Below are 15,921 nucleotides of genomic sequence, written 5' to 3'. Positions count from 1 at the left end.
AACTCTCTCGCTGTCTCTTCCTCTCCCATCACTGCTGCTAGGGCCTAACTAGCTACAATCACACCTTGCTGCACAATGAAAAAAATCTAATACAAGAAAATCCAGTGTGAATTGCTACATCTTTAGAGCCTGATCTGATTCCAATGTAATCAATGAAAAGACTCCCATTGATCTAAATTAGAAATGAATTGGACCCTTATACCACTATTTGGAGAATACCATCCCCTCGGTTATACAAAACATGTTGTTAACAATGAACAACCAATAAAAAAATTCTCAGTGCTGTTTTTTAGATTATACAGAAACTTTTTTTTCTGTTCAAATGAGGAATTTTTGAAATTCCACCTTTACTGTGTGAGGATTTGTTGGTGAAGGCACTTTAGTGATTTAAGCATTTGTATGGCTTTTTTGTTTTTAATGGCATAATCCAATAAGTAATGTGATGTGCATATTGTATAATCACATACTTGTCTTGCTTATATATGACTCTTTATAAATGTTAATCTCAGGTTTCCTATTAAAAAGTGAACTACTTGTTGGCTGCAATAAGAATACTGAAATCCTAAACTCCCTTCTTATTCAAGTTGGATAACTGATAGAGATGTGCGCCAAAGTATTCTGGTTGGGAGGAGTAGACTTTTAAGAGCCAGCATTACAGCATTTGAAGGCTGTTCAGTGACCTGTATGAAATGAGCTGCCAGTAAACAAACGTCTATCCCACAGAACAACCAACACAGTTCACCCTAGCCTCATGAGAGAGACTCAGTTAAGGCCTGAATCAGCCACAAAGACTATACCATATTCATTTACTAATTTCCATTCAGTCCTTTCAAACATTTATAAATTTATCACTGGAATATACTCCATTATGCAAATCTGAAAAGGAACAAGGTTAGTAATTTGGTCATCTGAAGAGTAATTAGATGGTAGTAGAAAATACTAAAAATAAAAAGTATCTTTGTTTTGTAACTTGAGGCAGGATTGAAACAATAAGATAAGACAATCATATAAGAGGAAATTGATAAATTTGAATGAATTTGGACACCTTTTTTTAGAAAACGTGGTTGGAATAGAAGTAGCTCAAGCATTAAAAATATCATGAGTTAATAGTTTATCTTATATTTAAAATTGGATGAATATGAAATATTAAGCCAAATTCAGCCCTGGGGTACATGGGATTCTTTTGTTCATTTTTTTTGGTCCTTTGTTCATCTCTTTTTACATGTTGTTGCTTTAATCTTCTCCATTTGATGTTTTAATTTTTACTTTATTAATAAAGATTTTTGAAATATTGTCTAATTATCTTTTCAAATATTTAATTTTTTTAGTAATAAAGATTTGCATCAGAGTCCCATTGAAATTAACAGAGACTTGCAAGGAAGCATGGGGCCACCTGAATAAATCGTATTGCAAGAACAGGACCAGAGATACTTCTTTGAACTTTGACTATACAAACTTTTATTTTACATTGCTAATTTTGAATGTTATTGTTGGAGATATGCAGTGTAATTGTAGCCCTATTGGTCCCAGGATATTAGAGAGACAAGGTGGGAGAGGTAATATCTTTTACTGGACCAACTTCTGTTGTTGAGAGAGACAAGGGGTATGTCTACACTATGGAATAAGGTCGAATTTATAGAAGTCGGTTTTTTAGAAATCGGTTTTATATATTCGAGTGTGTGTGTCCCCACAGAAAATGCTCTAAGTGCATTAAGTGCGTTAACTCGGCGGAGTGCTTCCACAGTACCGAGGCTAGAGTCGACTTCCGGAGCATTGCACTGTGGATAGCTATCCCACAGTTCCCGCAGTCTCCGCTGCCCATTGGAATTCTGGGTTGAAATCCCAATGCCTGATGGGGCTAAAACATTGTCGCGGGTGGTTCTGGGTACATATCGTCAGGCCCCCGTTCCCTCCCTCCCTCCGTGAAAGCAAGGGCAGACAATTGTTTCGCGCCTTTTTTCCTGAGTTACCTGTGCAGACGCCATACCACGGCAAGCATGGAGCCCGCTCAGGTAACCGTCACCCTATGTCTCCTGGGTGCTGGCAGACGTGGTACGGCATTGCTACACAGTAGCAACAACCCCTTGCCTTCTGGCAGCAGACGGTACAGTACGACTGGTAGCCGTCATCGTCATGTCCGAGGTGCTCCTGGTCACGTCGGCTGGGAGCGCCTGGACAGACATGGGCGCAGGGACTAAATTTGGAGTGACTTGACCAGGTCATTCTCTTTAGTCCTGCAGTCAGTCCTATTGAACCGTCTTATGGTGAGCAGGCAGGCGATACGGATTGCTAGCAGTCGTACTGTACCATCTTCTGCCGGGCAGGCAAGAGATGAGGATGGCTAGCAGTCGTACTGTACCATCTTCTGCCGAGCAGCCATGAGATGTGGATGGCATGCAGTCCTTCTGCACCGTCTGCTGCCAGCCAAAGATGTAAAAGATAGATGGAGTGGATCAAAACAAGAAATAGACCAGATTTGTTTTGTACTCATTTGCCTCCTCCCCTGTCTAGGGGACTCATTCCTCTAGGTCACACTGGAGTCACTCACAGAGAAGGTGCAGCGAGGTAAATCTAGCCATGTATCAATCAGAGGCCAGGCTAACCTCCTTGTTCCAATAAGAACAATAACTTAGGTGCACCATTTCTTATTGGAACCCTCCGTGAAGTCCTGCCTGAAATACTCCTTGATGTAAAGACACCCCCTTTGTTGATTTTAGCTCCCTGAAGCCAACCCTGTAAGCCGTGTCGTCAGTTGCCCCTCCCTCCATCAGAGCAACGGCAGACAATCATTCCGCGCCTTTTTTCTGTGCGGACGCCATACCAAGGCAAGCATGGAGGCCGCTCAGCTCACTTTGGCAATTAGGAGCACATTAAACACCACACGCATTATCCAGCAGTATATGCAGCACCAGAACCTGGCAAAGCGATACCGGGCGAGGAGGCGACGTCAGCGCGGTCACGTGAGTGATCAGGACATGGACACAAATTTCTCTAAAAGCATGGGCCCTGTCAATGCATGCATCATGGTGCTAATGGGGCAGGTTCATGCTGTGGAACACCGATTCTGGGCTCGGGAAACAAGCACAGACTGGTGGGACCACATAGTGTTGCAGGTCTGGGATGATTCCCAGTGGCTGCGAAACTTTCGCATGCGTAAGGGCACTTTCATGGAACTTTGTAACTTGCTTTCCCCTGCCCTGAGGCACGTGAATACCAAGATGAGAGCAGCCCTCACAGTTGAGAAGCAAGTGGCGATAGCCCTGTGGAAGCTTGCAACGCCAGACAGCTACCGGTCAGTTGGGAATCAAATGGAGTGGGCAAATCTACCGTGGGGGCTGCTGTGATGCAGGTAGCCCACGCAATCAAAGATCTGCTGATATCAAGGGTAGTGACCCTGGGAAATGTGCAGGTCATAGTGGATGGCTTTGCTGCAATGGGATTCCCTAACTGTGGTGGGGCCATAGACGGAACCCATATCCCTATCTTGGCACCGGAGCACCAAGCTGGCGAGTACATAAACCGCAAGGGGTACTTTTCAATAGTGCTGCAAGCTCTGGTGGATCACAAGAGACGTTTCACCAACATCAGCATGGGATGGCCGGGAAAGGTACATGACGCTCGCATCTTCAGGAACTCTGGTCTGTTTCAAAAGCTGCAGGAAGGGACTTTATTCCCAGACCAGAAAATAACTGTTGGGGATGTTGAAATGCCTATATGTATCCTTGGGGACCCAGCCTACCCCTTAATGCCATGGCTCATGAAGCCGTACACAGGCAGCCTGGACAGTAGTCAGGAGCTGTTCAACTACAGGCTGAGCAAGTGCAGAATGGTGGTAGAATGTGCATTTAGATGTTTAAAGGTGAGCTGGCGCAGTTTACTGACTCGCTTAGACCTCAGCGAAACCAATATTCCCACTGTTATTACTGCTTGCTGTGTGCTCCACAATATCTGTGAGAGTAAGGGGGAGACGTTTATTGCAGGGTGGGAGGTTGAGGCAAATCGCCTGGCTGCTGGTTATGCGCAGCGAGACACCAAGGCGGTTAGAAGAGCACAGGAGGGCGCGGTACGCATCAGAGAAGCTTTGAAAACCAGTTTCATGACTGGCCAGGCTACGGTGTGAAAGTTCTGTTTGTTTCTCCTTGATGAAACCCCCCGCCCCTTGGTTCACTCTACTTCCCTGTAAGCTAACCACCCGCCCCTCCTCCCTTCAATCACCGCTTGCAGAGGCAATAAAGTCATTGTTGCTTCACATTCATGCATTCTTTATTCATTCATCACACAAATAGGGAGATGACTACCAAGGTAGCCCAGGAGGGGTGGTGGAGGAGGGAAGGAAAATGCCACACAGCACTTTAAGCACAGCACTTTAAAAGTTTACAACTTTAAAATTTATTGAATGACAGCCTTCTTTTTTTTGGGCAATCCTCTGTGGTGGAGTGGCTGGTTGGCCGGAGGCCCCCCCACCGCATTCTTGGGCGTCTGGGTGTGGAGGCTATGGAACTTGGGGAGGAGGGCGGTTGGTTACACAGGGGCTGTAGTGGCAGTCTGTGCTCCAGCTGCCTTTGCTGCAGCTCAACCATACACTGGAGCATACTGGTTTGGTCCTCCAGCAGCCTCAGCATTGAATCCTGCCTCCTCTCATCACACTGCCGCCACATTTGAGCTTCAGCCCTGTCTTCAGCCCGCCACTTACTCTCTTCAGCCCGCCACCTCTCCTCCTGGTCATTTTGTGCTTTCCTGCACTCTGACATTATTTGCCTCCACGCATTCGTCTGTGCTCTGTCAGTGTGGAAGGACAGCATGAGCTCGGAGAACATGTCATCGCGAGTGTGTTTTTTTTTCTTTCTAAGCTTCACTAGCCTCTGGGAAGGAGAAGATCCTGTGACCATTGAAACACATGCAGCTGGTGGAGAAAAAAAAAGGGACAGCGGTATTTAAAAAGACACATTTTGTAAAACAGTCGCTACACTCTTTCAGGGTAAACCTTGCTGTTAACATTACATACATAGCACATGTGCTTTCGTTACAAGGTCGCATTTTGCTTCCCCCCACCGCGTGGCTACCCCCTCAACCTTCCCCCCTCCCTGTGGCTAACAGCGGGGAACATTTCTGTTTAGCCACAGGCAAACAGCCCAGCAGGAACGGGCTCCTCTGAGTGTCCTCTGAAGAAAAGCACTCTATTTCAACCAGGTGACCATGAATTATATCTCACTCTCCTGAGGATAACACAGAGAGATAAAGAACGGATGTTGTTTGAATGCCAGCAAACATACACTGCAATGCTTTGTTCTACAATGATTCCCGAGTACGTGTTACTGGCCTGGAGTGGTAAAGTGTCCTACCATGAAGGACGCAATAAGGCTGCCCTCCCCAGAAACCTTTTGCAAAGGCTTTGGGAGTACATCTAGGAGAACCGCGAATGCCAGGGCAAAGTAATCCTTTCACATGCTTGCTTTTAAACCATGAATAGTATTTTAAAAGGTACACTCACCAGAGGTCCCTTCTCTGCCTGCTGGGTCCAGGAGGCAGCCTTGGGTGGGTTCGGGGGGTATTGGCTCCAGGTCCAGGGTGAGAAACAGTTCCTGGCTGTCGGGAAAACCGGTTTCTCCGCTTGCTTGCTGTGAGCTATCTACAACCTCATCATCATCATCATCTTCTTCGTCCCCAAAACCTGCTTCCGTATTGCCTTCATCTCCATTGAAGGAGTCAAACAACACGGCTGGGGTAGTGGTGACTGAACCCCCTAAAATGGCATGCAGCTCATCATAGAAGCGGCATGTTTGGGGCTCTGACCCGGAGCGGCCGTTTGCCTCTCTGGTTTTCTGGTAGGCTTGCCTCAGCTCCTTCAGTTTCACGCGGCACTGCTTCGGGTCCCTGTTATGGCCTCTGTCCTTCATGCCCTGGGAGATTTTGACAAAGGTTTTGGCATTTCGAAAACTGGAACGGAGTTCTGATAGCATGGATTCCTCTCCCCAAATAGCGATCAGATCCCGTACCTCCCGTTCAGTCCATGCTGGAGCTCTTTTGCGATTCTGGGACTCCATCATGGTCACCTCTGTTGATGAGCTCTGCATGGTCACCTGCAGCTTGCCACGCTGGCCAAACAGGAAATGAGATTCAAAAGTTCGTGGTTCTTTTCCTGTCTACCTGGCCAGTGCATCTGAGTTGAGAGTGCTGTCCAGAGCGGTCACAATGGAGCACTCTGGGATAGCTCCCGGAGGCCAATACCGTCGAATTGTGTCCACAGTACTCCAAATTCAAGCCGGCAAGGCCGATTTAAGCGCTAATCCACTTGTCGGGGTGGAGTAAGGAAATCGATTTTAAGAGCCCTTTAAGTCGAAATAAAGGGCTTCATCGTGTGGACGGGTGCAGGTTTACATCGATTTAATGCTGCTAAATTCGACCTAAAGTCCTAGTGTAGACCAGGGCAAGCTTTCAAACCACACAGAATTCTTCTTCAGGTCTGTGAAAGGTACTCCAAGTGTCACAGCTAAATGCAAGGTGGAACAGATTGTTTAGCATAAGACATTAACACTGTTGGAGGTAAAATAAAGCACAAACAGTTATCTTAAGTTTGTATTTTAAATATATTTATATTTAAATATAGCACAACCTCATGCTATGCACAAAAGTGATGGAAAACACAGTGCTGGGAAGTGCTTAGGTACTACAGTGACTGAAATCACCCTAAGAAAGATAGATTTTGCATTTTTTGTATATTCCCAACCCAGATGATGCATTGGTCTGAAAGGAGTGAAAGATGAGGCACCAAGGTCCAGAGTAAATGGAAATGAAAGTTAAGCATGTGTGTAAATGCTTGCACGATCAGGACCTAAACTGGTATGCTGGATTTCTACAATCATCATTTCATCCTTTCACAGGTGCTTTAAAGAGTTGCTAATCTTTTAAGGAATTTTTTAAAAATATTCTCTTTATAACAATACTGTCAGTATTATTTCATATTTCCTTTTTTCACTATTTGTATTATTAGTAGGAAGAACATTTGGCTGAAAAGCTAGTATTTAGTGTTTCTAAAGTCCTCTGCTCCTGTTGCTTATTCCCACTGGGTTAATGACATTTCAGAGATTGTTCCCCTCCAGGCTAAAATTCTAAATTGTTTACTTTTATGTCAGGATGTTATGCCCATGCCCTAAACCCCAATCCGGCAAGGAACTCCATGCAGTTGGACCCCTGCTCCTGTTTGGAGACCTCTTGAGATCCACTTGCATGTTGCTCCTTGCAGGATCGGGACTCTGCTTTCTCAATAATCTTGCTCTCTCCCCCCACCCAGGATTCTAATAGGTAGGTGGTGGTGCTCTTCCTTCTGAGTTAGAATTGCTGCCATAGGTGTTGGAACTAGAGGTGCAGGGGGTGCTGCAGCGCCCCCTGGCTTGAAGGGGTTTCCATTATATACAAGGGTTTACAAGATTGGTTCAATGGCTCTCAGCATCCCGACTATAAAAACTGTTCCAGCACCCCTGATTGCTGCACCAAAATTTATGACATTTATGTTGTGGGAATTTAAGTGGAATCTTTTTGCATGTAAAGCAGAAGTGGTCTTGTGATTCTTATAAACCCTGGGCCACTTTCCAAAAGAGAAGAAGTTCCTTTTGATGTCACTGGGAGTTTTGCCACTGACTTCAACCTGAACAGGATCACGCCCAAGGGAATTCTGCTGTCACGTTAGAGTCATTACATTCTGCATCCCTAATATTCCTTCCTCTTTCCCTCCATTCCCAGCCCCATTTCAGCTGGATGGATGCCCTCTTTTTCTCGCCTAAATTATTGTGCAGTAGGTCGTTTGCCTGGCTCCTGTGTTTGGGGATTTTCCCAGAAAAAATGATACTGTGTTGGTGCTCAAACAGGGGTGGACAGATATCATTATATTAATAAAAATAATGAGTCCTCGTTATTTTTGCTGATACAGACTAACCACTCTGAAACCTGTCATTATATTCATGTAAGCTATTGTTATTATGACATGAAATATATTGGTTTAGAAATGAAAAGCTACAATTAACTACTCAGTGGGAGACAAAATAAACCCAAACTCTAATACCAGGCTGGACCACTCCATGCCTTATTGGGATCCAGGAATCGCGCTACAGCTGTCCAAAGAACGACCAAGTCCCGCCAGACCGAACTCCCGCTTTGAAACCCCAACAACTCCAGACTCCGCCCCGTCGATGCTCTGGCCCCGCCCACTGCTGCAGAACGCTTGGTCCCGGAAATGCCACGTGTACGGAGTGCGCCTGCGCGGTGTAGCTGTCGGTCCCTTCCGGTGGGTGGTTCCCTCCCTCCGTCCTTCCCCCCCCGCCCCCAGGCTCGGCGCTGGGGCCGGGCGAACACAGGCAGAGTTGTGTCCGCTCTCGCCATGGCCCAGCCCGGGAGACCTCCCGCCGCCTCCGGACACAGCAGCCAGAACGGGGCCGGAGAGGAACGCTACAGCAACGGTGAGGCCAAGCCGCCGGGGACCGAGGGTCCGGCCGCTCCCTGCCTCGAGGCTGAGGGGAAGCTCGGCCGCTCCCAGGGGGAGGGCGAGGAGAAACCGTGCAATTCCCCGGGCCAGGGCAGGCCGGAGACCCGGGCCGGGGCTGGCGGCGCCTTGCGGGGAGCCCGGTCCTTAGCGGAGCCTCCGTGCCCGGCCCTTTGTCCGGGGATGCCCCAGCGAGCAGGCCCCCGGGCGGTGGGTGGGCGCCTGAGGCCCGGCGGGGCCAGTCACTGATCCTCCCCAGCTGCCTTCTCACCGGGCCACGGAGGGGTCGAGCAGCCGTGCTGGGGGGATGGTCGGCCACAGGGGTCTCCAGTGGGCGAGGCCTGCGTTTTCCCGGGATAAAGTTCGCCCCTGAGGCCTCCGCGCTCCCCCACACTGGTCCCGTGGCGGGGCCGAGCGCGCTCAGCTCCCCTGTGCGGGCAGTCAGAGGGCCGGGGCTCGTGGGACGTCCGCTTGTGCTCAGTTTCAGGTCTGAGTGGCCGTGTGCGTGCCACGTAGGATGCGGGTCATCCTTTTGGATCCTTTATGATGTGCTCATCACTGCAGTATCGGAACACCCTTCCCAAACTGGGTGGGTGGGGAAGGGCACGAGCTGTGCCCCGCAGATACACCCAGTGACAGCTTTCGGTGGTTTCAGAGCTGCTACCGTGTTCGTCTGTATCCGCAAAAAGAAAAGGAGGACTTGTGGCACCTTAGAGACTAACCAATTTATTTGAGCATAAGCTTTTGTGAGCTACAGCTCACTTCATCGGATGCATGCTTTCTGTGGGAGACTAGTGCAAACCGGTTAAAAACAACAACAAACAAACCTATGGGGAAGGAACCTTCCTGTCTTTGAGGTTGTATGTGTGTGGATGGGCATTACTGAGAAAACATTTTCCAAGCACCTTCCCTTCTTGTGGAATTTTGAGCAAATCACATTCAAATTGGCTACTAGTTTCATCACTAGAATACACACGGGACGTTTGTTAACCTATTTTGCTTTATTCTAACAAGATTTAGCAACAAGCCATAAAAAGTGGCCAGATCTTGAGTTAAAAGATGTTTGGTAGCTACATTAAAGATTTCAGTATCTGATCGCAAACAGCTTTGCACATACCGTTTTTCTTTATGTCCATCAGTAAAGTTATAGAGGAAAATTTGTTGGACTTTTAAGAAGGGACTGGATTATTTTTAACACTAGTATCATGAAAGGACATAACCTGATCCCTATGCAGGGGATGGAGTTCTTACTCTCACAAACCCCAGTGCACATACAGTAGGTGGTCATGAGGCTTTGTTCTCGGGAAACATCAGGTAAAATGGCACAGATTGGGTACTACATGAGATGATGAGCAAATGATTTGAATTTGCCGTAATAGAATAGTATTTATATGAAAATCAGTCTGTGTTAGCCCATTATTTGGTAAATAAGTTGTTATCCTCTGCTCACATTATAATGAGAGAGAAGTTTTAATAACATGAATATGGTCCTCAGACTGCTACAGTATGCACATTGTTTTCCTTTTTTAGGAAAAAAGCCCTAATTTGTAAAATAAAGTTTTTGAGTGAGAGAGAGATTTATTTTATAGTATATCTGACCAATTATAGATTGCATTCAACTTTCTAAATTCAGAACTCATTCATAATCTGAGTGCCTGTGACCTTTTGTAATGTAGTGTACATGTGGCACTGTGGTTATCGCTTGAAGTGGGAGAATCCTGTAACTTTAGAGTAAAGCACATAATGTAATTTTTACTTTGCAGTTTATGCAAAAACAGTGTTATCCCATTCAATAAATTGTATTATCTGGGAGCTCTTTGGTTTTAATTTTTTGTAACCACTGATTTAGTTAATATTGTCTGGAGTAGGAATGGGCTGAAGTTATCAGAGATGTTTTAAGGAGAGAGTTGAAGGAGGATGCATGGCAGGCTAGTTGGGAGTGTCTGGCATAGGGAAAAGGAAATGAAAAGGAGAATTATGCAAGTTTTTTGTTTTTGTTGATGATGTCATCTTCAGATATGTCATGTTAAATGTAACACTTTGATCACTAGTCTTTTAAATGCAGGAAATCTGTTAAATTGTTGTGTAAGCACTGACAGTGTTCTCAGCACTCTTAAAAACATGCATGGAGAAGTAGTCCTGCCCCCAAAGACCTTGCATGTTGTGATGCATTAAAAATCAAGTGCAGACTGAGCAATAATATATCTTTTTTTAACATGTGGCTGTGTGACAATTTTTATAATGGCCAGAGTAGCTCCTAGATTTACAGTGGTAGTTGTATGTCGGAAGTAAGCCTTGTTTATGTTCATATAGGCTATTCCAGCTTTTCACTGCAACTTTTTGCTCATCACGTATTTAGCAGGTTACCTCCTGAGCATACATGTTCATATACAACCTTAAATTGTTACTAGCAGCACTGTGTTGTTCATCTGTCTAAGTTGCTGAGTGTTGTATATTGGGTTGCTTCAGTAATCATCCCCTCCAATACTTCAACAGCTGTAGCACTGAGCATTTGTTGACAGTAAAATGAAGTAGGCTCATAAAAGATGAAAACTCATCTGCTTTTGGTGATAAGCATATTAATAGTCCTGCATTTTAAATAAACAGACTAACTTGAGTATTTGTAATGTAAATACATGTGTTTGATTTCTTTAAATATCTTCTGCTAGAATCATATGATCTCATGCTATAATGTCATGATGTTTCAGAAACTTTTAAGTTTTGATCAGGGCTGCAGGAGCTCTGTGGTGAGGTGGTGAAATTCAGCTGCACCAATCCCTATGTCCATTTTAGATATTTGACTTTCATTACTATAGTAGCTAAGTGGAAGTACTGTTGTTCCTGTTTTTACAGATGGGAAACTGAGGCACAGAGTAAGTCACTTGCACAAAGTCACACAGGAAGTCTGGGAATTGAATTTGAGTCCCTCAAGTTCCAGACTAGCACCCTAACCACTGGAACAACCTGCATCACCTTAAATGCCTTGGCAACACTAATTTATTTTCCTGCTATGAAATACCCTTTATTCCCATCCTTTGTTAGATGTGTGTACTTTTTGTAGGTTATGTTTCATAATAGAGAATACTAATTGACATAACATTTGCTAATTTTCAACAATAATTACTCTTTTGGATGAATTTTATGCTGTTTTCTCTAGGTGCCTGCCTCTACTCCCTGGGCCTTGTTTTCTGTGACACTGGGGAGATGAGCCACCGACACCAAGGAAGGGAGAAGTTTTTAGCCAGTGTTAATGGCTTATCTCCCCAGCTCTCTTTTCCTTGACTGTGGTGCTCTTCAGGCATTGTAGCTCATCAGTCTGTGCTTCTGGTTGCAAGCTGGACTCCCATGGAAATAAGCAGAACATAAGCAGTGTAATCCAATTAGGTTTTTCTGGTGAAGAAAGCTGGAGAGGAAAAGGCAGATCCCGCCAGGGCAAAGAGATGAAAACTAAAATAAGTATCTGGCTGCAGCAAAATGGCAAATTCTGAGGCATCTTGTAAACAGGCCATGTTCCACAGCTATAGAATGGAGTCTGTAGGGCTCTGATCATGATGAATGGGGGCAGTTCATATCCCTTAAAGCTCTTATTTCAGATTTTCTACACACATGGGCAGAGTTTACTGTATTGGTTTACACTGGATGTGGGTGAACTTTTTCAGACAAATAGCATATTTGACCAAAAATGCAGTTTCAGTATTCATGAATTTGTGTCGAGTTCAGCAAATAGTTTTGAGCAAACTGAAAAAGTCAAAACTAAGTATTTTGACCTGAAATTTTTTGTTTAACTTTCAGGCATTTTGATGAAAGCTAAAGAAAGGAGGAGTAAAGTCACAAAATGACTGGAGGAGGTGGTGAATTTGTCTCCCTTATAGGCTTTAGCCCAGTGGTCTGGGTACTCAGCTGGTATGTGGGAGACCTGGGTTCAGTTCCCCCCTCTGTCTGCCTGCTATGGAGAAGGGTTTTGAACCGGAGTCTACTACATTGCAGAACAGTACATTGAAGAACTGTACCCTAGCCACGGGGATATTCTGGTGTGAAGTGCTTTCTCAGTCTTTTCCCTTGGTGCTGTTCCACTTTTATAAATAGTGATTGGATCAGGGACTGCAATTTGGGTCTCTCATCTCCCAGGTGAGTGCCCTAATTCCATGTTGGTAGAGTCACTCGTTCCCTGGCCCAATGATTATTTACAAATGAGAGAATCTCTTTTGTGCTTGCAAGTAAAGTTACTATATAAATATTTAAATTTTTAATATTGTTCATAAAACCTTACATTTGCTATATTTACAATATGTCAATATCTTTGGAGCCAGTCAGTTCAATGACAAAACAAGAATGTACGAAGCACAATCCAACTATGTATATTAAACACGTATCTCTTTGTAAGCAACTCTACTTTGATTGGTTAATTTAAAATAGCACACTGGCATTTACTTTTTTTCAGTGCAGAAGTATTGTTAAAACAGTCTCCAGAGATAAAATGTCTTTACATTTGTTTGTAGATGACAGTGAAAAATATCATCTTGAGGATTGTATTGCGAATTGGACTGGCAAAAGTAATATTGAGTTGTATTCTTCTGACACTATAATTTCCTTTTCATGGATTTTTAACCTCATCTTCATCTTCATCTCCTCTCCGCCCCCCCCCCCCATCCATTGACAAACTTCTCAACAGATTTATTTTTTATTTATTTTTTTCAAGCTGTTATCCTAATTATAATTTTCTCTTAAAATACAGTAGTACATTAAACAAAAAGAGTTCACTGTCATGTTTCTGGCTACTGTAGTATCAACAGAGTTAAGAAGATTTGGTGACAGCCGATTCTTGTCAGGGAATCTGAATACTGTATTTTTGTTTGAAAAGCAGGTGTTCAGTGATCCAGGAATGATTCTCATGCATCTGTTTTATATATATTATGTATTGTAAATGTTGATCTTATCACTGAAGTCATGGGAGAACTGAGGATATTTTAGTTACCTGTGTAGAATGAAGGGAAAGAAATTAGAGGTTCTCCTTCAGAGACAGAAGTGAGGACGCATTGAGCGAAATAATCGATATATTCCCTTCTTAAGATCTGTCTTGAAGACTGAAACAGTGAGATTTCAGTTAATGCAATTTGACCTAAACCGCTTGAAACATCTTTTTTGCAAACTTCAGAGATAACCAACATGACTGTTTCCTTATTTTTAATACAGTAGAACAGTTAAAATACTGTGTTAACTTTAAGGTTGCTACTGTGTATGCACATCAAGGAATGCTTGCTTAAAAACCTAAGCATTTAAAGCAAAGACCTCTTTTATAATCACTTAAATGGGCATGCAAAAATCGCATAACATTTTTAAAAACTTGAGGTGATGGAATGGGAAGTCATTCAGAAAGACACAGCTTCACTACGAATAGCCAAAAACAGTTCAAGAGAGAAGTTGTGACAGAAAAATAGTTGTAATGTCAACTGAGATACAATAGGCAGCATATTTAGATCACCCAAAAACGTTTCACTTAGAGATATATACCGCCTCCCTTCAGGGTGGGAATGTGTGTCCAGTGGATAACATACGATGTGTATAACTTACAACTGTGGTCTTCAATTCTAAGATCTTGAAAAAAAATTATTTTGATTCGGAATGAAAACTTGAAATTTCCTGTGGAAAGCAAATTCTGAAAGATTTAATTTCACAAAAATCAAACATTTATCAGCTGTCTGCCACTTGCAGCTTGGGGATCCTAGAAAGCCCTGGATTGAGTCCCAAGGCTACTTGAGCTTCCAGGTTCATCATTCCATGTCAGGGAGCCTGCAAACCTTGAGGTCCTTAGTTCTGGGACAGTCTGATGGTGGGGCTGTCCTGGAACAGTGAATCCTGGATGCCCAAGGCTCCTCAGCAGCGCGCCAGGCAAGCTGGCAGGAAACAAGGAGGGTTTACGGTGTGAACTTGCCTGTGTTTTTTGTGAAAGATTTGGTTTCTGTGAAACATTTTGCTTTTGACAAAATAGTATTTTCCAATAAAAACCTATTTTGTTAAAAAATTCTCCACCAGCTGTAGTCCCAACATTGTGAATATAAATAATGTAGTACTATTTTCCCTTATTGTATCTAGTTGTCATCTTTAAAATATGGAAAACGAATGGTGTCCTAAGAATGTAAATCATTCTCAAAATGGCTAATGGTTTCAAAAACTGCTTGCTTCTGAATATCTTCTCCAAATGAATTCAGTTTAGTTCAGCTATACCAGCCAGCAAAAATCTAAAAAGCAGATTAAATGCATAGGCTACTTTTTTTTTACTTCACTGAGCAAAATTTCTGAGAATTATTTGGTGGCAGAATTGACCTCTGTCCCATGATCCTGACAGAGATGCTTTTTAAAAAGTATTGAGAAAAATGTAGCTGCTAATTAAGTGTAAACAGCAGCTTTTAAAAAGCATTTTCACTCTTGGTAACTTCAGCATGTATACTCTGTTCACCAGCCTTCATGTGTGCACAACAGTTACTTGGGGAATCAATGCAAACGCATGCAGCCATGTTAGTATGATCAAACCAATATATGATACAATATATGATTTTCCCCTCAGACACATTTGGCTTAGCTGATTGTCACTTGGCTTTAAATGGGCAATAGAAAATAACTTTTTTATTAACTGGCTTCCAGAACTTGCATTTTCCAAAGTAAGTGCTACTGAGTAATGAGTAATATGGGGATGAGTTTTTCCTTTTTTCTAAAACTGACCACTAGAAGTTTTCATTGTCAAGCTTGTGGGAAATAGCAGTCATGGTTTATTACCTTAAGAACTATGCTGATATGTCCACTAACTTAACAGTAGGGTCAATCATCATGTTAAAAGGATCAGAGGGGTAGCCATGTTAGTCTGGATCTGTAAAAGCGGCAAAGAGTCCTGTGGCACCTTATAGACTAACAGACGTATGGGAGCATAAGCTTTCGTGGGATGCATCCGACGAAGTGGGTATTCACCCACGAAAGCTTATGTTCCAATACGTCTGTTAGTCTATAAGGTGCCACAGGACTCTTTGCCACATATTAAAAGGAATATTACTAAATTGTTTCAAACTCCAAGCATATTTTTTTCCCTATCTGCCATCTACATTTAATTGCCTCATTCTGGTTCACCAGGCAGTTGCATGCAAGAGCATCGCAGTTATGTTTGATTCGCTTTTATTGGACGTCTGGCTTCCGTATGTTCACATGCAAACATCATCCAGGGATAATGGCCCTTGTTCAAACCTGAAACTTTTAGAGAATATCAGGATTCTACTAGGTTTCAGAGTAGCAGCTGTGTTAGTCTGTATTCGCAAAAAGAAAAGGAGTACTTGTGGCACCTTAGAGACTAACAAATTTGGAAATACTAACAAATTTGTTAGTCTCTAAGGTGCCAAAAGTACTCCTTTTCTTTTTGAGGAGGTGCCACAAGTACTCCTTTTCTTTTTGAGGATTCT

The 15,921-nt window shown here is 43.6% G+C and overlaps 2 protein-coding genes across 2 annotated transcripts in view; one reads left to right on the top strand and one right to left on the bottom strand.

The window, feature by feature from the left end:
* Positions 1-4,358: 4,358 nt before the first annotated feature.
* Positions 4,359-8,920, bottom strand: LOC311525037 (uncharacterized protein). Its single transcript, XM_084636767.1, has 3 exons — positions 8,748-8,920; positions 5,492-6,490; positions 4,359-4,903 (listed from the first exon to the last, which is right to left on the bottom strand). Exons 2-3 carry the CDS (start codon positions 6,072-6,074, stop codon positions 4,383-4,385), a joined length of 1,104 nt encoding a protein of 367 aa, XP_084492893.1. The 5' UTR covers positions 6,075-6,490; positions 8,748-8,920; the 3' UTR covers positions 4,359-4,382.
* Positions 8,300-15,921, top strand: part of SEC24A (SEC24 homolog A, COPII coat complex component) — a 51,561-nt gene continuing 43,939 nt past the window's right edge. The window contains exon 1 of the mRNA XM_084636766.1: positions 8,300-8,453. Coding sequence (XP_084492892.1) covers positions 8,375-8,453 — 79 coding nt within the window. The 5' untranslated portion in view covers positions 8,300-8,374. The remainder of the gene's footprint in view (positions 8,454-15,921) is intronic.

Source organism: Lepidochelys olivacea (genome assembly GCF_965140295.1).
Source record: "Lepidochelys olivacea isolate rLepOli2 genome assembly, chromosome: 8".
Taxonomy (NCBI): domain Eukaryota; kingdom Metazoa; phylum Chordata; order Testudines; family Cheloniidae; genus Lepidochelys; species Lepidochelys olivacea.
This window is presented reverse-complemented; position numbering and strand designations above follow the sequence as displayed.

Coding starts and splice junctions, on each gene's coding strand:
- LOC311525037 (XM_084636767.1), bottom strand. CDS start 6,074: ATGCAGAGCTCATCAACAGAGGTGACCATGATGGAGTCCCAGAATCGC. Junction 4,904..5,491: donor AGGCAGAGAAGGGACCTCTG/GTGAGTGTACCT, acceptor TTTCTCCACCAG/CTGCATGTGTTTCAATGGTC.